This window comes from Buceros rhinoceros, unplaced genomic scaffold (assembly GCF_000710305.1).
Source record: "Buceros rhinoceros silvestris isolate BGI_N320 unplaced genomic scaffold, ASM71030v1 scaffold13186, whole genome shotgun sequence".
Classification (NCBI taxonomy): domain Eukaryota; kingdom Metazoa; phylum Chordata; class Aves; order Bucerotiformes; family Bucerotidae; genus Buceros; species Buceros rhinoceros.
The window spans coordinates 24585-45776 of record NW_010417006.1 but is presented as its reverse complement, the minus strand read 5'-3'; the positions used below and the strand labels follow the sequence as shown (position 1 = coordinate 45776).

Sequence of the window (21192 nt, the reverse complement as noted above, 5' to 3'; positions counted from 1 at the left end):
TGAAAGTTAATTCATTTAGGTGCTTTTGATTCCTCTTAATCAAATGGATTTATTTTAACCAAGGGAGACGTGGAGGAAGCAAAGGGGAGCAGCGTTTGCAGGGCTGGAGCACTGTAATATTATAACCTGGTTACGGGGCAGCTGCTCTAATGATCTCAGGCCACAGATGAGAGAATGGGGAGTGCATGTGGCTAAGAGAGAGCAAAAGGGACTTGTGGCTTTGGCTCCTCTTGGGCCCATCTTGTCACCACCAGGATGCCAGGAGGAGTCAGAGCCCTGGGACAAGCTGAAGCCCAGCCTGGGAGGAGTTGTGGGCAGGGATAACACATCTTCAGGACTTTACTCTAGCGTTAGCGAATGAAGTGGGAGGGCTTTTAACGCCAGGCGGTTAATCTCTTAATGCTTGTCAGGAAAAATGGCTTAACTTCACCATTAGGACCATGAAAGCACCTGTCTATGGGATGAAGGTGGCTGCTGCAGTCGGGGAGGGTTGATGGGTGTCCCCAGCAACAGCACTGCTGGGCTATGAAAAAGCAGTTGCCAGCCTTTTCTTAAAAGCATTGCCTGAGGTAGTTCCACATTGATTTTATGCCTTTGGACCAGGGTGTAGGTGCTTTCCAGCGAGGCTCGGGGTAAACAACAGCACCACCAAGGGCAGCTTTCTGCAGCTTTGCTGTGAGTGCTGCCTTCTTGTGTTGCCCATAAACAGGCCAGTACATCCTCCTGCTGTTAATTTATCAGATGGTGGAAGAGCAGTCAGGAACAGGAGAAGATTCGTGGTCGGGTACAGCTGGTAAGAGGTGCTGCCACCAGCTCTGCGTGCTGGTGCGATTCCCTTGCAGTAGGTCTGGGGAACGGTGGGTTTCCCTCGCTCACGGCAGCAGCTGTTGCATATCTTTCATGCTGAGGCATTTGGTTGCCAAAGGCACTCAGGATGGGAACGCGTCGTTTGCAAGGGAGAAGGATAATAAATGCCAACAAGCATCATTGCTTTCAGTCTTTAGTCATGGGGGGTTGGAGCGCCTCTGCTGATGTAGATTGTCATTAGTCCCATAAAAACGATGGAGGAATTCAGATTTGCAGCAGCCGAAGATTTAAACCCTGTCCTTCGGGGTGGAAGTTGGAGGAGTCTTTGATTATTTGATTGGTAGTTATATGTTTGGGTGGGATGGCCTGGGCGACTGCAGAGTAAGATAATATGGTGTCACTGCAACCTTGGATGGCTTGAGAGCTTCCATCGGAGCAACTGAGCAAGGTAGAAGATACAGGCGAGATTTTGGGCGTATTAGCAAAGTCAGAGATGACTGGGGCTTTAACTTCTGTTGGCTTCTACTCCTGTATCTATAGCACTATGGATTAGATCTTACTTCATTGTTCAGGTGAGCTCCAGGCTTACCCCAGGTAGTTACAAAGGGTAGCGTTTGTGCCTGTTTGCTCGTACTGTCTCCTGTCAACAGTCTAAAGATTACTTGGCTTATACATTATTTTATATTTGTCTGCAAATGTGATGGCAAAATAAATTACAAGACATGAAAGAATATCCCGAAATAGTAAAATCTGTTAATTCCACTTTCCATTCCATGTGGCTCTTGCATAATTTGGGCAGCAGTCTGAATTAATTTTCCCTTGCACTCGCACAGTTGGAAGGAGCTCTGACTGAAAAGCACTAGAGAAAACGCATGGGACATAAATACGTTCTAAGAGAGATCCCCTTGTTAGTGCAGCCTGGCCTGCAGTGATGTAATGCCGTTTATTCTGGACCTGATCAGACAGAGCGGTGAGCAGCGTTGCAGTTCAACCCCAATTGCTTTAACTGGCAGACCTCATCCTCTGCCGTCTCTCACCCCGTTTCAGCGTCAGGGAGACGTCGACTCCACTGTGTGCTTTGTCACGCCCTCAGAAGCAGAGCTCCTCTCTCCCCTGCGCACACTGAGCAGCAGCCGGTGCGAACAAACCGGTGCGAACAGCTGCCTGAAAGGGCACAGGTTTTACTGCCCATCAGACGGCCCATAACATGGGGCAGTCTGCCAGACAAGGAGAGTGAGGGACTGCAGCATCACTTGAGGGCTGCTGGTGACGTTTGCCAAGACCTTAATGCATCTTTACGGAGACGCTCCCGCAGAGGCGGTGTGAAGCAGTATGTGAACCGTCCCCTTTGCTTTGCAAGCATGTGCAGTAAGATCCGGCGGAGGACATGGCGAGGAGGTTGCATGGTGTTGGTGGGCTGATGGGTGGCTGGGGGCGCCCAAGGCGGTGTCTTCTGAGCCGAGGTTGTTTGCAAACAGAGAGGATGCAAGTGCAGAGGGAAGAAAGGAGGTGGGTGGCTGCAAGGTCACAGATGCTCAGGACTGTGGCAAAGAGAAGGCGATTGGGAAATTCTCCCACAAAAAATGTTTTGTTCTTTTTCACCAGAAAATTTGTCAGGAAATGGCCAACTTTTGGCAACTTCAGAATGCAGTTAGAGAGTTGACAAACATTTGCCTGCTTTTCATTTGTGAACAAGTGAAAAAGTGCACAGAAGTTTGCAGAAGGTCACATTGCTGACACAAGAAGTCAGTCCGTGGTTTTATTTTTGAATTGTGGTTTTAACTGTGTTAAAAGTTTCTAAGAGGTTGACTTTTTTCTGTTATGTCCTTTAATCTCTCAGAAAAACACCCCCTTTTCCGCAGCCAGCAGCACTCCTGCCTCCCAGTTATTAGCAGAGCACAGCCTGGGGCTGTGGAAGGGGAGTTGGGGAGAGGAGAGGGCTTCTCAGGGGACAAGGACCGCGTCCTGGGGAGGTGGGCATGGGCATCTGCACCGTGGCCTGCTCTGATGGGGTGTGGTGCTGAGATAGGTCGTGCCTGTAAGCCAGGACCAGAGGAGGTGAGAGCCCATCCCAGCCCCACAAGAACGTGGTAGTGGTGCTGCGATGCTGAGAGCATTGGTTTTGGGAAAGACTGGAAGCACATCTCCCGTCGCTGTGCTTGGGGATGGTGGCTGTCTGCCTTGGGAAAAGCCGGACTTTCACGTGATACATAGGGCATCGAAGCCGTTAAAAGAGTCTGTGGAGTGATGCCCAGTTAAATGCTGCGCTTTAGGGCTAGCAGAGCCTGCTGCATGTCTGGTGTGGGACTGCATCCCCTGCTCCTGCGAGAGGAGGGGAGTCCTTGCTGGGCCCACAGGCTCAGGGGAACAGGGCATCCTCTGTGCAGTCAGCCAAGATTCTTATGCTGAGGATAAAGTAGCGAAAGGGAGTGTACTGCTCAAAGGAGAGGTGCTTTCTCCAGCATCCCTTCACATACACAAACGTACCTGAGCCAATAAATCACCGCCCTGCAACACAGCCGTCTCGGGCTGGGCTGCAGCTCCCTTGTGGGGAAGGATGGTTAACACAAAAGAGAAATTGATGCTGGTGAAAATGCATAAAGAAAGAGTGATCTGCAAAGTCTCGGTTCAGGGCACTGCCATGGCATCAAGGTTGTTTCTGCTGTCTGAAAGTCTTGATGTGGGAGGCTGCTCCCTGCACTGGACCTGCTCCGTGGTCAGACATCACGCTGTGGGTAGTGAGATGCCCTTCCTCGTGCAGGCCCTGCTGATGTCTGATGAAATGGTACTGTGGCAGCAACTTGATACGGGTGATACAAAACTGTTGTGTGAAACCATCTCCTTGTGAGGAGAAGGGCCATAGGTGCTTCCTGTAGCATCCTTTTAACTGCTCGTGAGACAAGCATGGAAAGTAAAATAGTCAAATTGAAACTCGATTCTTGGAAAAGTGTTATCAGCGAAATGAAGAGCTGCCTTTAGCACTGGGGAAGGCGTGAGCCAGCTGATGTGTGTGGTCAGGACGGTAGCCAGCTGCCATCTCAGCTGCTCTCATGCAGACCAGCATGAAGATTATTTCATTGCTGGTTTTCTCCTAAATGCAGCCCACGTCCTTGGCTGATGTTCCTGTTTATGTTTCCACCAACTCCAGGGGAGTTCTCCTGGCTTTTCCCAGATGAAGATCTGCAGGTGGTCAAGGTGATGCTGTGCTAAGCGTTGTACCAAACGCAGGGCAGGATGCAGCACAGCTGAGTGTCAGTAAAAGCAGGCAGATGCCAGCCCCCTGGAGGAAAAAAAGAGACAGCACCCCACTACAGGGGTGGTTCTGCAAAAAGCAGGGTTGAGGCTGACTTTTAAGCATGTAAATGATCCTATTGCTTTATAAGCAAGAAAGAGGGGAGTGTTTAGCAACAGCGAGGAGCTGCATCTGGCTGAAACTGTCGAAGATGCTGAGAAGCCAGTGAAGGAGATGGATGGACGATGCTCACGTAAGCTCTGGTTCCTTAGGAAACCGAGCTCATGGGAGCAGTAGGAGAAACCACATGAAAAAAGCAACCGTTTCTAAGCTTATCAGCAACCACTTGCTGGGCTTTGACCAGGTGACTGTGTGCAGAACAAGGTCTCCTGCCCAGCTCATCCCTTGGCAGCAGAGCCTTGTGAGGTGTGGGGTGCGCCGGTGGGTGCAGGAGCATCTTGCTGCCTCTCAGGGGGTGAGGGGTGTTTGGCTGGTTTGGATTTGGTGTGTGTGCAATAATCTACCATCATTTCCATGCTATGCCTGAACACCGCCGTGGCTGCCAGTGCGAGGGCAGGTGAACCTGGCCGCAGTGCGAGGCGATGCGCTGCCTCTCTTGTATGATCTGACAAGGTATATAAATACTTTAGCACTCTTTTTTTCCCCTCCCTTCCACCTTCTCTTCCTTTCCCCAGTCTCCTCCGCTCTTACAACATCTCCTTGTGATAAAAATAGCCTTTGGTGTCAATGCAGGGCTGAGTGGCACCGCTGTCACTCTCCTGCCCTTTGTTCAAGGAGCTGCAGCACAAACCTGGGGGCAGCTCCCACGGATGTTCAATCCCGGAGCAGATCTGCTGACTAACGCCACTGGCTTTGCAATAGCAGCTTGGAGCGGTTTGTAATTGGGCCAGAAGCACTTTGTTAAGAAAAGTCTGTCCGTAATCTCCGCTGCCTGGTGGGTGTTTTAAGTGGGAGAGAAATCTCTGCAGAGCAGTTGCAATGGTTTGTATAAAGGCACCCAAAGCCTTCCCCCAAAACCTAGTGCTGGCCGTGGGGCCATGTCGGGTGAGAACAGTGAGAGTTGAAGCGTTGCTCTATAAACAGTAAGTTACATTAGACTCTGAATTCTAGAATAAAAGTTTTAGAGCCACATAAAGCTGCAGAATTATAAGCCACTTGTAAAGTCCCACCTGCATTATGTGTGAACAAAGCGAGTAGTACCGTACAAATGAAGAGTTTGTTGGCCCCTCATTCTGGTGTTTTTGCTGACACATTTCCCATAATGCCAGCGCGTCGCCTTTTGGTTTACACCATATATAGACGTTTGGAAAAAGCCTAATTATAACTGGTTCTGCTGGTGTTTTTTGAGTTGAACTCCTGAAAACATGGCTACCTCTGTAATCGCTATCCAAAGATCTGAGTTTTCCAGGAGTTTCTGTGAGTGTAAATCTCTATTTAACCTCAGTGCACACATGGCTGATAGGCAAACAGAGCTGTCAAAAGCTTTGGCAGGCCTTGATCTTAGTCTGTAGAGAGGAATTTTCAGCATAAAGAAATCAGTTAATTTATTTCTACTTATTAGCCTCAAAGAGGAGTTAGTGCTTTGCTCCGACTGCTTTTTAATGTCACTGTTATCTGATGCTAGTTGTAAAATGGATTAAATTCTCTCTGATGCTTGAAAGGCTCAAGTATTAGAGCTGGGCTTTGAGAGAAGCTCTGGCATTTTCTGCTGCTGTCCCTCTTTGATGGGAAGCCCTTGGTTTCGTGTTGCAGGACTGCAGTGTGTGTTGGGAAGATGTGGCTGGCACGAGATCTGCAGAGCATCCCTAACTGTGAGGTGCTTTTTTGGTACTGTTGTCTTAGCTCCTCTCTCCCATCTCTGTGAGCAGATACCTCATAGATCTGCTGCTGGTTTGTAAAGCCCGGCCGAGCCATGCTGCCTATCAGCTGTTTTGTCAGCGCCGAACCACCAATCTCGCCTAAATCCCCCAATATCGAGCCTGAATGTTTGATGGCCTCATGAAACAGATGGGAATAAAAAAGAAAAAAAGGTAAAAAAGCTTTTTTGCAGCTAAAAAGCAGCAAAAATCAGGGCGGCCTGGTATTTGGTTGTAAATTCATGTAGACTTTTGTGAAGCGGAGATTCAGACGTCAATGAGGAGATGTTTTATGGTAGGAAGTCGTGACACCAGTTCCCTGCAGCGTGTGCTGGTGCTCGGTGTGCACGCTAGGATTGCATCACTGGTGCCTTCTGTTAAATCACAGTTTCCAGTAAATTCCCAGCAGCCAGTTCCGGTATTTGGCTGAACCAAAGCACCAGGTTCAGCTCTTACTGAATTTCAGCAAAATCATGTTATAGATCTCTGTGCTTGATCCTGCCCAGGTCTGTAAGATCTTGGCTGCTGAAGCGTGGCTGCATTTTCACTCTCCCCAGCTGAAAGCACGAGCAGTTCCTCTGCTTGGCGCTCATCTCCCCTTGCAGTGTGTGTTTGCAACCTGGGGGAGTGGGAGAAAAGCACCGACCTCAGGAGACAGCTGGATTTATGTCTGAATGAGGAGCCCAGGGCGCAGGGATGCTGCACCTCTTTGGCACGGATCTCTGGCCCGTCTCAGTGTCCCAGAGCGTAAAATGATTTGACACTGCAGCCTGTGGCACACGGGAACCATACTGGGGAATTTGGCTTCTTGGCTGAGTTTTGCAGCCTGCCATGAGCTTGGTGTTGCACAAATTCTGCCGGTGCATCTCTCATGGTTGTTGGAGCAGCATGAAGTGTGTGCATGTGTGTGGGGGATGTGGGAGGGCAGGATAAGTGGCAACAGGGCTCTAGCCCCCTCCAAAAAGGGTGCAAACCTCATCACTGTTTGCATTTTAGGGGAACATAAGAGTGTTTTTACGTTTCAAGAGTATGTAAGAGCATTGTGTGCAGATTGCATCCGGTGCTCTGGGTGCTGTACAGATGCACCAAAAAAGCAGCCCCGGTCTCGAGGGGTTATAATCACGGAGCAGGGGGCCAGGTATGTGAGTGTCTGGTTGGAAATTGCAAAGCCTGCAGCTCTCCCAACCCAGTATCAAGGTTACTGGAGGCTGATGTGCTGTTGTCAGGAAGGGGTTAAAGCACAAGCATCCCTCCAGTGAGCAACCTTGCCTGGCACAGAAACCTCCTTCTCATGCTGTTGGAGCCACAGAGAGGGCTTCTGTTCTCCGGGCACTGACATCAGCCACCGGCCGGGACATGAGTCATGCTGGGAGCCAGGCTCGGCGGGCACTGGTCCCCGCTGCTGCCTCCCCACACCCCCGGAAGGGTTCTCCCGTGGAAGCTGCTGGGTTAAGCGATGCTCAGCATGGTGGGTCTGAGCCCCTGCGGCTGGGTCCTTGCCAGGGCAGCCTGGCATGCATAGGGTGCGGTGTTGGGAGCAGGGCAGGGCGCAATGGCCCAAGCGGGTGGGTGCGAGGTCTGGCATCTGCACCCACATGCTGGTGGCTTGTACTGTGGATTTTGGGTGCAGAAAAGGGGGCCGAAGGGCTGGGGTTCTTTTTTGTTTCCTCAAAATTTTTGTCTAATGGGGAGGAATACATTAAGTTGAAAGACTCTGGAAAAAAAAATGGAAAGGAGGAAGAAGGAAACCTACAGAAAAGTATGTTCAGCTGAGGCAGAGAGGACGCTTTGCTGATGCTCGGTCCCCTTTTTATGTCTTCCCAGTATGATCCTGCATTTAACATTACACAACTCCCTGTCAGGACTTGCTCCAAAAAACCTTTCCCCATCCCCTCCTTGGATGTTTGAGGGAAATGTAGTAATTGCTTTAAAACAAACGACTACTTCTTCCTCAGAATGCCCTGACACTGCTCCTGCAGGAAGCAGATGGGAGTTGATGCTGTCCAGGTCACCTCTCCTCTCTGCAGCTTTGTCCAGAGCAGAATAAAAACGCAGCAGCTTGTCTCCAGGGTGAATAAATACTGGGTGAATAAATAGCCTTGGGAGGAACAGGATCCATTTGGAAAAAAAAAAAAAGAAAAGAAAAACCGAGGAACCGAGCTGCAGATCTAATCCCCAGCCAGAACAACAGTATCCACTGCAGCATCAATCATGAGTCCAGACAAGGCGGTGGAGAAAACAGGTCCTCCTGGTGAGCTGCCTGCGGTGGGTCCCGCTCGGGTCCCGCTCAGCCCCCGCTCCGAGTAGCAGCTCTGCAATACAAATGATTTAAACATCAAACACGAACCGTACCGCAGAAAACACAAGGCGCATCAAAGAGCTGTTTAACAAACTAAACCAGGGAGGAGGATGCAAAGGGAGATCAGTGTGTTTGTATCATGATTCGTTTTTCTCCTGTGAAGGGAGCAGGCCTGTAACAGGGACCCACATGTGGCATCATTTCCATGCCAGGACGCACTGACATTTCAACAGGACGGGCATCATATGACCAGGAACCGGAGCAGCCTTGCAGAGCCTTCCCGGGGCGTTTGGAAGTGCTGCTTCAGACTTGGCACAGCCCCTCCGAAAGAGCAACGCTACCTCCCGAGGCGCCCTTAAAATCAAAGGAAGATGCTGCACCATTTCCCAGCCTTGCTGAGGAGACACTGCACAAAGTCAGCACCAGAAGGCAAAGGAAAAGGCTCTGGATCCAAAAGCTTTTCTTTTAGAGATAACTTTGGTGCATTTTGGGGTTTTTCCTACCTCTCTGGGCGTGACAAGAGACCAAGTGACTGCTGTTACGCTCGTGAACATTGCAGTGATGAAGTGATGGGGTGGGACGGGTCTTACAGAGAGCTGCTGTAAGAAGAATAACACCTAGCAAAAAGAAGTATCCTGCTGTCTTCAGCTCCCCTAAAGCAGAAAAGCACTTAGCCAGAATCACGGGCGAGGACCTGTGGGTCCGAGTTGGAGCGGAGGAGGAGCAGTTGGCCAAGCAGACGGCTCCAGGGAGGGGGTGGCACCATGGCGAGCTAAAGCTGGATGTTCACAGCTAGTTTAGGATCCAGCTGTAATTTTAACAGCTGGTTCTGTCAAGCTGCCTTCAGTGTAGCTCTGATCCAAGCTTCTATAATTAGCCAAAGAGCAGCAGCTCTCGTGTGAAAATTAAAGCAGCAGCGGTGCTCGTTGCAGGGGAAGCAGAGTGCCACGGGAGCGAGCCTTACTGGAAGGGGAAGGGCTAACCCGTGGAATTTTAAATAGTTGGGGTTTGGTCTTTTTTTCCTCTGTCTAAGCACTTTGTGTAAAATGTTTGGTTGGGGTTTTTTTCCCCTCAGAAAAACACACCTAAGAAAGGTTTCGTTTTGCATCATCTCTAACAGAAATATTTACATTTGTCAAAGCAAGTCAAAAATATTTCATTTGTGGTCAATTTGAGGTCAGTTGTATTTGCTGAACTTGTACAGTTTCTCATGGGTGAGATGGTCTGAGACCCTCCTGCCTCTGGATTCCCTTGGCCGCTGAATGCTCTGCCTGTGTTTTGGGACATCCTCTGGGTGCTCCCTGGCGATGCCTTGAGCTGTCATGCCCCTCGGAGAGTTGGTCCACCGGGTGAGTATAGGCTGTAAGATCAATAAGTGTGTGAAACACCCTGATTGGAATTATCATGAGTCACTCCTGTCCTTGAGCTTTCTCTATTTGAGGTCAACCAACTTGAAATACTATATTTTGACATTGCTCAGGCTGCCTGTTCCTGTAACCTTGCATTTTTACAGTCAATAAATGGATCTGTACTAATTGGAGAGAGCTAAAGAAAAGTCTAAGGCAGGTTCTCTATGGATTTATGACAAACATTTAGGGAAATGCTAGGGGAGGGACCATCCCTTTCTGTTTCTGATGGTACTGAAGGTACTTCTTGGTGTCCCCGAGCTCCTGGTGTATCTCGGTGTTTTTATACTGTGCACATTCATGTTCTGTGTGTAGCGACACTGGACCAAAAGGCTGATGCATCTTTCTTCTGCTAATGAGAAGGGGGAGACTTGGAAGCAATACTTTGGTCCATGGAAAAGGCTGATTTCATGCAACTCCTCCGAGCCTAATTACATTTCTATTAAAGATCCATTTTACACTGGAGACCTGCGCAGGCTGGGCAGTTTCTGTCTCTCACCAGAACATTTTTGCAGAGTGAGGTCATGTCTTTTTCAGGACGTTGCCGAAGATGTAGCTGAGCCTTAGATCCACCGCAACCAAGAAGCACGAGCGTTTGCTGATGTTTCTTTCTGACTAACACCAGCCCGTCTCCATCTGCATTTTGCCCCTATAGTGACCTCACCTGAGTTTTCACCTTGAAATCTCTGATGCAGCAGAGAAGTCTGCAGCAGCAGCAAAGTCCACGCTCCATCTCTTGGATGCTTACAGTGACATTGGGCTGGGAGGTGCCTCCTGAGCTGGCTAAATAGGACTGGTTTTAAAAATATTGCTGTAATCAAGGTGCAGACTCAGCAAACTACCTCATGAGCCAGGTCTGATGTCATAACCAGGGCAGCCTTGAGGGAAGCAGTTATGTGGCACATCAGTAGCGAACTATATGCCCCAAATACTTAAAAGACAGAGGCTGCTCAGCAGCCTGCTGAGGGAAGTGAACTTCATTGCAGAGCCTGGAAGAAGGTATTTTAGCATAGCAAGGTCGATGGGTGATCTGGTCAGTGATTTGCTGGGACAGAATTTAGCCTTGATTTATATAATTACAGGATTTCATAGAGCAGGATCATGCTGCCTCAGGGGACAAGGGCTGATAGGCTTAGAAAAACTGTCCTGATGCAACCTGGAGGTTGTGGCTGCGCTGCCGAATGCCCCTCCCTCGATACCACAGCTGCCGGAGCATCCTGTACGAGCTAATTTCTGAGCCAGCTATACCACCAGCAACCAGGAAAGGAACAAGTCCTAGACTGAAAAATCCTCCGTTCCCTTCACAAAGCAATAGCTTTGCCTGTGAACGTGTTGAACACTCGACTGCCGATGATCAGGAGCTGTTAGCACCGCAGCAGATGTGCTCGAAGCCGTTTGGGTTTCTCTTCAAAGCGAACAAAGAGGAATGTTATGTGTGTGCGAGGACGGGTTTCCGTGATTTATGGTTGCACAGCAGTGCTGCCTACGTGGGGGGAATGCTTTATTCCGGGATGCCCTGGAGAGAGGGTCCTCAACCTGCCTGAAGTCAGTGGTGAACTTCTCTGCTGGCTTCCATAAAGCTCTGTTGGGGGATTAAATTAAGCTCATCCTTGCTTGGATTGACCTATGTGAGCAGCTGCCCAAGCTGAGATTTTGTTTACTGGTGTGGGTAAGAAACCTGTGTAAAACTCTGCAGGGCTTGGAGGACATTTTAGCCTGATCCCATAGCTGTGGTTTGAGGCTCTGCAGGATGCCTGTATGAATTCCAGACCTTCAGGTGGTTCCTGGCGCTTTGCAGTTGTTTCAAGCTGAAACGTCAGCAGCATGTGGGTTGGTATAGCCCATCTGCAGCACGCGTTGAAGGTGTAAAGGCTTCTCATCTCCAAGTCTGCACCTGGGCAGTGCTGGGCAGGGGGTGGTGGGTTTGGGACGGTGGCAGCGGTTCCTCCAGGTGCTGGGTGAGAAAGCTGCAGTACATCTTCCCATGCAGCATTTGCGCCCGTAACTTGCGGTGGCTGCAGGGAGGAGTTTTGGGGGTACCTGTGTCTTGCCTGAGAAGGATCCTGGTCTCTGGTTTGGGAGTAGTTTTGCTCTCAAACTTCACCTTCTGCTGGTGCACTGCTGTACGGATATTGTTGTGACTTAAATCTGTGTGCCTGTCCTTAAACGTTTTCTCACTCAGCTTTCCAGCTAAATCAGGCTTTGAGTGCATTCAGCGCTGGCAAATGGGATGAGCATTGCACTAGGAACCTCTCAGCTTTCATCTGCCTTTTTGTAGTGAAAGACGGGCTTCAAAGACCAAAAGCTGAAGGTTATTTACCTGTAACTGGATTTTTTTTCTCTGAGCAGCCAGCAGCTCCCGGGTGGGCGTGTGGAGATGCCGCTCGCAGAGGAAGCATTTGATTTCCAAGTAAAATTAGATTCCACATTCAATTCTCAGTAACACAGGCGCAAGGCTTCCAGTAAAGATGTTTCTGTCGCAGAGGGTTTGAACGTCTCCCCAGCAGATACAATTGAATTGCTCTGCAGCAGCCAGCCCTTGTCTTATCTTTAATATGTAAACACTCGCTCAATAATTAAGTTACCATGGAGGTTGTACTGCATCGATGGTCAATTATAAGATAAACTGATAAAAGGGAGGATGTGCCTGTGTGCTCTGTGCTGAACACCAAACCCTGCAGTGTTCAGGTGAAGCCTTGGGAATTGCGTATTTTGGTATTTTCTCCTGATATTTGTTCCCACGCAGTGTTTTCAGGGGAGGTGTCTTCCCGCTGCGAGATCAAGAATCACTCTCCTAAAAGGAGTTTTTTCTCTCGCGAGTGTCCTTTGTACCACCTTACCTTGCAGTCGCTTGCCCAGAGGTTGTCACTTCCTGCTGCCTCAGTTTCCCACCTTTTATCCCACTGATGGCTTCCCCGCGCTCTGTGGAGGCACCTCGTGTGTCTCGTTTCTGCTGCACTCAGTTGGTGCAAGGGGCAACGTGATCCCATCCCAGATACCTTCTGGGAGCATGAATGGCTGTATTAATGTCACTGTCACCTGAGAGCTACTCCGTAGGGAATCATAACATGTGATTAAAGAAACCAGTTGAAAACAGCTTAGGAAGCTGGATTAGGTACATGATCTCTTATTGTGGTTCCTTTTAGCTGACAACCCGGTGAAAGAAGGGGGGTCTGGATTACACGGGGAAACATCAGACCTGACGGGAGTGTTTTCTGACTGTTAGGCTTAGTGGTGTCATGTACGATTTTAATCAGATTAAAATAGTGGCAAACATCACAGGCTTAATGGATTTTAGCTTCATTATTGGGGCTTTGCTTAGAAGCAATTTGGATTTTCAGCTGTGAGCCAGCAATGCGAGTGTATTCACAGTGACATTAAAAGGGACTGGAAACCCAGGGACCGACCTTGCATTCAGATACCACATGGCTATGTGTGGGGACAGACCTGGTATGGGATCTCCAGGCGCTGTGTTTTTTCCACAGAGGTGATGTATTTGGCTCTGTTTCACATGTTGATCCCAGCAGCTGGGTAGCTGAACAAATGACTTTTTCCATTTCAAAGGCTTTGTTGCTCAAGATGAAGCTAGATGACTACATATTTTTGTGGTGATCTGGAGAGTTGCTTGGCTTCAACCTTGAAGTTGTCCTAAATGGTCTCTGTTCCCCATTTTAGCGGGCATGGGTTGCTCTCCTTGACCTTCCCACAGCGAGGCTTTGTTTTGGCTGGAGAAAAAACAGTCGCTGAGGACACTGACATGAATATTGATGGTTTTGCTTGGAGGATTGGTAATGGGAGACAACCTTGTATGTCCAGCACTCAGGGACTGACTATCTAGAGCTGTCAGGGCCAAAAGTTACTATTTCATGATGTTCGGTCATTGATGCCTGTTCAGCTGGTTGGTGCTCCCAGTGTTGCACGAGCAGGAAGAGGGGAGAAAAGGGGAACATTGATGCTTTTCAAATTCCCCTTAGGAGTAGCATGTGGCATCGTTTCTTTTATCAGTAAAGTGAAATATGTGTGTCCCTTCTCCCTTGTGTTTCCTCTGCCACCTAAACCCACTGACCTGAGGTTTCAGCTGCTTCCAGCTCTGAGCTGAGCACTCCTGCTGATGTCGTCCCTTAGAAGGCCCAGGAGATGTCTGTAAGGTGTTATCTCAGTCATCTGCTAAATCCTGGCTTTCTGTCTGATGTAGCCCTTCAAGCGCTAATTGCCTTTGACTAAGTCATTCATTTGTGGAGTAAGTGGGTTAATTGGGTATTGTGGAAGCAATCAATCTAATCAGCTCCTTGCATCCATAGCTGAGGTGCTACAATGCGGCAGGACAATAATTGTTTTATGAGCTCCTGGAAGGCAGCAGAGGCAGACTGGATGGCAACAGGAAACCCTTCTCTGCAAAATGGCCTTTGCGAAAGGTAATTTGAATGCTAAGTGCTCATTAAGAGAGGACTGATTGAGTAAGAGCTGGGAAATTCTTGCTTCTAAAATGTGTGTGCATGAGAAAGTGGTGATGTCGTGTGGGGTGCAGGCCTTTGGGAAACCTTGGACTCTTTGGCTTGGCTGGGTGAGACGTGATGAGGTTGTGTTGTCTTAGAGAGGGCTAAAGAGCTGTCATAAGGGGGATGGAGATCACTTGCTTCTCAGGCCTGTGAGAGAGCGTGATGTGAGATGTGCCAGGCAGACATCTTTGAGGTGCACCGAGAGCTTATCTCCTGGGTGTCCTTCTAGGGGCAAAGAGACCGTTTTGCAGGATCACTAAGTGCATTCGTGTTCGCTCCTTGCTGAAACTTTCATTCCCAGGGCACTGAAGTGTGCTTGAGCAGCAGCAGCTCTTGGTGTCTCCTCAGCTGGTCTGTGCAGAACACCTGGGGGAAAGGCTGCCATCTCCTCAGCAAGCCTCCGAGATCCCCTCTGCCTCCTGCACGTGTGGATGCTGACATTTCCAATCCGCCTGTATCTGCGCTGCTGAACGTGTAACCAGCAGGAAGTGTATTTATCCGGAGATGACTGCAGAATTATTTTCAGGGAAGTTATAAGCTCCTCAGCACAGCTGCAGGCGGGGGGGGGAAGAAAAAAAGCAAGTTTCTGGTGCTGTGCAGTGGAGCAGGGGAGTGGGTGCAGCCGTGACTGCAAGCTCTAAGTTGTTTGACCAAGCTTGACCCTGCTCGCAGGGGGACCACCTCATGTATGGAGAGAATGAGTCTGTCTCTGGACACACAGCGGCGTTCTCACTCCATGAGAAAATTTATATTCCTTTTTAAAATATTTTTTATTGGAATGTAAATGCTTAAAATATTCAAATTTAAGTCTTGCTTTGGTGGTGACCAAATGCTGCAGGAAGAGCTATTGCAACTTACAGCCACGAAACCGATGCAGTTTACACCCAGGCAGCCCAGAAGGTGCACGGTTCTTTTTGCAACACTATTCAAAGTCCAGTCCATAGGGAAACCTCAGAACGTGCCGCCTTCTCCATCCAGCCTGGACAGTACGGTTCATCTCAGAAGAAATACCTTTCAGACTCTTTGTTTTAAAAGGAGGTTGTGCCGCTGGTGTCAGTGGTGATGTGGGATGTCAGGGATTCGCCACTCCGCTGCTCCGAATAATTATGCAATTCCTTAACCCTGCAGGAAAAAGCAGGCGCGTCATCTCCAGTAAGTACCGATCTATGGTTCCGGTTTAATTAACATCTTACGAAGCGAGTCGAGCAGACTACTCAGCTCCTGACACGCAGAGAAGTGGCGATCTATACCCTGCAATTTTAGCGGCAAAGTGAGGGAGTCGTGTTTAAATCTTCTCCAGAGCTCTGAATTGGGGTCAAAGCACTTTTAACTGCTTAGAGGAAAGAAAATCTCTTTCTGGAGGAGGAGGGGCCCTGCCTGAATTCTAGGGAAATGTTATTGCTCTTGGATTACACACACGAGTAAATACTTTCTCCTATTTCAGCCCCTCATGCTTTGTCTTGCAGCGAGACAAGAAACAACACGGTGATGCATTTGAGCTCGGGTGTGGTATTGGCTCTGTCGCTTGCGTTTGGATGCACTAATGTGTTTCTCCAAAAAGCCTTGGACCAGAGCTGGTTTTACCACAGCCCTAGAAATGTCATGGAAACAAGCAGTTCTGATCCCTCTTTCCAGGTGAAACTGCAAAATAAAGCGACAAAGAAGCTGAAGAGCAGGTGTGGTTTAGTTCCAAGTTTATAATGCTTTACTTTAGGTGGCAGAAAGCAAAGTCCATGCATGTTGGGTGTTTTTTCATGCCAGTTCTCCTCGAAGGAGGCTTTTTTTCTTCTCCAAGTACAAAGGCTGAAAGAATAAATTTGGGTACTTCCTATAATCCACATTCTCAGAGACCAAAAAAACCCCGTCATTAACTAAGCCCCGTAACGGCTTTCTGAGGCGGGGAAGTAGCAATGTCCCTCTTCTTCAAAATGGGGAACTTGAACAAATTGCTGGCAGAAGTCAGATGGGAAGACGGTGTCTGTGTCAGATTGGCTTGATAGAAAATCCTCTCCCTTGCTTCCTCTGGGGCCTCTCAGGCAGTGAGAAAGCTGGGCTAGACTAGAGCACCCAGTGGGTCCTGCCAGTTTTAGATGCCTGGCTCAGAGGAGCTCCGGCCAGCAGTGGAGCTGACGCAAGGCCGTGCAATATCTTCTTTTCAGTCAGCCAAAGTGGTGACCCTGTTTTCTTTGCCCCACAGATTTTAGCGGCAGCGATGGAGTGAGCATGGAAGTGGTAGTTCCTCCTTTTACCTTGGAAGCTACATACAGAGTTCAAAAATACCCCTTTGGTCTGTGGCATTTCAGGTTATATTAGGTGCTGTTTGTTGGCTGACTTTGTCACAACTGCTTGGTGGTTATTTTTGCAAGTGTCACAGGTTTGTGCCAGAACTGCCTACAAAAGCCAGCAATTGGTTTTTCTTCTTGGCAGGTGGCTGAAGTGTTGCAGAAAACTTGTCGACCGAACAGGAGCAGTGTTAGCAACGTGAGGGTGGTATTTCTAAAGGGTGCCCGTAGGTGCTCTCCAGCAGGTCTTCACCAGGTAGTCCTTTCTACAGTCATGGCTGAGTGCTGGTGATCGAGTGGGATGATGACAGGCAGCCGCATCCCTCGTTCTGCACCTTGAGAAGACGCCAACATGTTGGTGACATGATGCTGCATGGTCCAACACCAGCAATCAGCAAGCGTGGTAGGGCTACAGTCATTTAGCTTCAACATAAGCAGCACAGCCCTCATGAAGTTCTGAATTTGGCCAGATACCTTCAAATGCGAAGCTGTTGCTAAGGTGGTACAGCCCACAGAGATGAGGAAGAGATGGTTTAGTTCTTGGACTCCGATGCCCTCCGGTGTGAGATCTGTTCCCTCTTCAGCCTCCTGCGGTTTTGTTTCTCCACACCTTCTCTAGCTGTTTTCACAGTCCTTTAGATCAGGACATTGAGGCCACATCTTGTGGACATACCGTTTGCCTGGGGAGCCTGGATGGGTTCGTGCCGGGTTCAAGGCCAGTTCACGGTGTTCTGCAGTGATTGGTGCTGACGGGTGCAGGCAGCAGGTTTGGGCAGAGCAGAGGAACACCTCCCTAGGACGCAGCCCTGGAGAAAGGAAGGAAATAAAAGAAAAAGAAAAGAAGCAAACAAAGGATTTATGAAAATATGAAGTGAAGTACAGTGAAATTAGCAGCTGGCTTTGTCAGAGCAGCCTGGAGCTCTTTTGCAGAGGTGATCGGTCTGGGAAGAGCCGGCATGTGAACTACAGAAAGGGATGACACTTAGTGTTGTGTTGGGTTTTTTAAATTCTTCCTTGGAGTGGAATTTCTGTTTTGGGGCAAGGGAAGATCGAAATCATGACATGTCCCTATGGAAGAGGGCAGGGAAAGCTGGGTTTCCAGCCTGACTTTGATACTGGCTCTGTCGTGTCCTCAGCAGCTCACCAAACCTCTCTGGGCTTCCTTCTCTTCATATATAACTGTTACGATGCCTGTCTGCCAGGGGCAAGCGTTAGGTGGGCTTCACAGATTTGCAAGTACTTGAGATCCTTTTTGGGGCAAAGTGGGGTAATTTTGTTCTTCATCCCTTAAGTGTTGAGGAAAATCTCAAAAAATGAGTTGTGGAGGGGAACAAGTTTAATGAGGAGTGTCTGCAGCGTCCGTTGCCATTCAGATGTTCATAATGAAACACTCGAGATGAAAGTATCGATAAGACCCACAGCCGAGACCTGTGGAGCTGAGCTGCTCCGTGGTGGAGCTGCTGAGAGGTGGAGCTGGGCTCTGTGTGCCCAGCTGGGGATTTCTGAAGGAAAAGAGGGTCTTCCCGCCTGCATTGCATTTGAGATGTCACTATCCTCGTGTTGTCTGTCCTCTCTCTCCTTTGATCTCCTTTTCTCCAAAGCCGTCTCTCTCCAGCCCACTATGAGATGTCAGCGTTCCCCAGATGTCAGGCACAGAGAGGTGGTGGAGCGGCTCTGAACCCATCTCTGCTGTTCAGTGGAGTGAATAGAAATGGCTTTTGAAGTACTCTCCTGTTGCTCCGACTGGCTTGGCATTCAAAATGAGCACCCTTCAGGAACAGAAACTGCCTGTCCTTGGTTTCTAAACCGCACACTTCGACAGCAAGCTGCTGAACGGTTTGCCGTTCAGGAGAGCAGCCAGCAATCACCAGCTGTCAGAGCTCCGGCAGCATCTCTGCCTCATGTAAAGCAAATCTTGCTTTTTATAAATGTATCAGCTGGCTATCACCTACTTACTGCCTGTCTGTCTGCTGTCGGAGAGACATCGTCCCCATTCAGCCCCGTCGCGTACAGCCCGCTATAGGGTACGCAGCGGTTTTGCTGATACGAGCCTGGCGGGTAGCAGCATCTGACTGAGCTTTGGCTGCCCGGCATGAATTCCTGCCACAGCAGTGACGCAAGTGCCTCAGCCTGGGCCTTTCCCCTGCAGTTGCCAGATGTGGCTGCTCTTGGCTGGGTTTCAGTGGCTTTCTCAGCTGCTTCTCCTTGCTGAGACTTCAGGTAATCCTGTTCCCTGTGGGTTCTTCTCTTACTGACACTGCCCGTGCCGTCCAATGCGTTAGCCACGTCTTTTCTCTAGAAAAAGTACCCAGCAAGCCCACGGTTGGGTTAGAGCTGAACTGATGGACTGAATTAGCCAGTTCTCATGGCTTTGGAAAGCCTCTCCTAAGCCGGATGGGTGGACCAGAGAAAGAGCTTCGGACTTGTCATTCCCCTGACGTATCTGATATTGGACCCTGTGGGTTACTGGGCTGGTGAACGTGGATGCGGCTGGGTGTATCGCCCGTGGATACACGGTGATGATGCTCAGAGCACTTGTCTTGCACTGGAGGGAGGTGGAAGGCTCAGAGGTGGAAGGATTAGGTGTCAGTGGCTTAGCATCACCAGCTGGCTGTGGCCGTGAGGTAACTGAGCATTTGGGCTGTCCCATGGGTGTCTCTGGGCAGTGCCGTGGACTTGGTTTCTGCCGGGTCTGCCTGGCCGTGGGGAGCACAGGCAGTGGGGACTGCTGGATCCCGAGGCGGGAGAGGTGCGTGCTCTGCCTGTGGTGGCTCTCTCGTGTGAGTGAGCTGTATATAACACGAGGGGAGATCCCTGCAGGCTCTGAAATGAGAACAGCCATGCCCATTCCTGGGTGGCAGCATGGTGAGGCCCCGTGTTTTAAAACACAGCCCTGCTGCAGCATGTACTCCGTACAGAATAAAGAAACAAAGGGCAGGCTGCTGACAGCTTTAAATATTTCCACCGCTTCCGCCTGTGTCAAGTTATCAGCCTGCTGGCAGTCCCGTTTGCCCGCCGTTGGACGTGCCGGTCAGATTTACGGTGCTCTCTGTGGTTAGCGTTTGGCATTAGCAACACTTGGTTATGACAGGCGGCGGTGGCTTTGCCTGGTGTTCAATAAAGGCTCTTTGAGGATCTGGAGAAAGTATTTGACTTAGAGTTGTGTAAGTCCAGACAGAAGAACCGGTATTTTGACTATCAGCAACGGTGTATCTCTAGAGAGGCGCTTTCCCTTCGGTTGGCATCTTCAGCTGTTGTCGATATCACTCTTTTCTTCCTGTCTTCTCTGATCGTTATATGTGTTATATGTTATATATCGTTGTATGTGTCTGTGTGCATTTTTTTCTTGCTACGTATTTCAAGTTGTTAGAAAACATAAAATTTTTAACTTTAAAATCCTAGCTCCTGAGAGCCAATAACAAAAATCCAACAAGTGTGAAACTAAGAGAGAAAAGGAACACTTTTTCAGTGGAACTTTTGTATAATTATATCTTGAATAAATGGAAGATGACCATCAAAATGCTCTGTTAATATTCCCAAAACTTATACTGGACAGTTCTCGGGGAATCTTTGTTTTGAAGCATTTAAAATAAGGGTGTAAATGTAACCTGTGGCAAGAACGGTTGGGCATTGTGGCTGCTGCAAGAGGTGCTGGCAGTGATCAGCTTCTGAGGAGTCAAGATTTTTAGCTTCTTTTTTCTCTTTTTCTGGTTCTTTTGAGTTTTAAATAAAGCTCCTGTGTTTTGAGTAGCGTTCCTCCCGAGCAGCAAACGCATCCATGAGGCTGATATCCAGGGAGAGAGAAGAGGCACGGGATGGCCAGCGGGGCTGCTGGGGGCTGGAGGGACCCGCTCCAAGGGGCGAGGATGCTGCTCCTGGCTCGGTGGCTTTCTGAACCACTGTGCCCCCGAAATCAGTGGGAAGAACTGCAAGCTTTCCCCCCTTTTTCCATGTGAAAAATGTATTTGTGACTTACTCTGACGCAGCCGTCTGCTCTGAACCACTTTCCCTGCACACACACACTCCGTGTTTCATTTTCTAGCAGCATCAGCAGAGGAGGGCAGATCTCACCTGCCTTTCCCTTACTCCAGAAGTGCTAATTATGTAAGTCGAGCAGCATCCCTGGCGTTGGGAGCTGTGGCAGGAACATGGCCTTGCTCTCAATTTTTCACCTGTGCTGCAGTGCGGGCTGGAAATCCCCCTTTACCTGCCACACGGCAGTGTCAGAGCGGGGACATCCGTGAAGCTCAGGCTCTTGGTAAAGAGCAAGAGCAGAGTGAGAGGAGCAAATCTGACGGAGAAGGAAAGTTCTGTTCATGTCTCGAGCAATCCCAGCCGCACGTTTAATCTCCTTGGTTTTGAAGTCAAAGTTCTTCTACTTTTCTTCACCCTTTCCCTTTCTTAAAATACAGCATTTTATCCCTGGTTCTCAGCAATGCCTTTCTGCTGCAGGGTACCGAGAAGGATTTCTGTGGAAGAGAGGACGCGACAACGGGCAATTCTTAAGCCGAAAATTCGTGTTGTCGGAGAGGGAAGGTGCTCTGAAGTACTTCAACAAAAATGACGTGAGTACCTGGGGTTGCTGTAGGCAAACAGGGCATCACCTGAACAAGTAATTCCTGGGCCCCCGTTTTCTTTATGCAGTTTCGATAAGCACCGAGTCCCTAGTCGGTCCAGGACAAAAGCACCAGGAACAGCTTGCCACTGTCTTTAGCAGGGTTTGCTCTTGGTCCATCACCACCACAGTCACGGTGAGGTGCCCTAACTGCCCATTTTACACATTCCTGATC

General features: G+C 49.3%; 1 protein-coding gene across 1 annotated transcript in view; it reads left to right on the top strand.

The window, feature by feature from the left end:
• The window catches only part of ADAP1 (ArfGAP with dual PH domains 1), a 47557-nt gene that overhangs the window by 16263 nt on the left and 10102 nt on the right, over positions 1–21192 (top strand). The window contains exons 4-5 of the mRNA XM_010138015.1: positions 16092–16096; positions 20836–20967. Coding sequence (XP_010136317.1) covers positions 16092–16096; positions 20836–20967 — 137 coding nt within the window. The remainder of the gene's footprint in view (positions 1–16091; positions 16097–20835; positions 20968–21192) is intronic.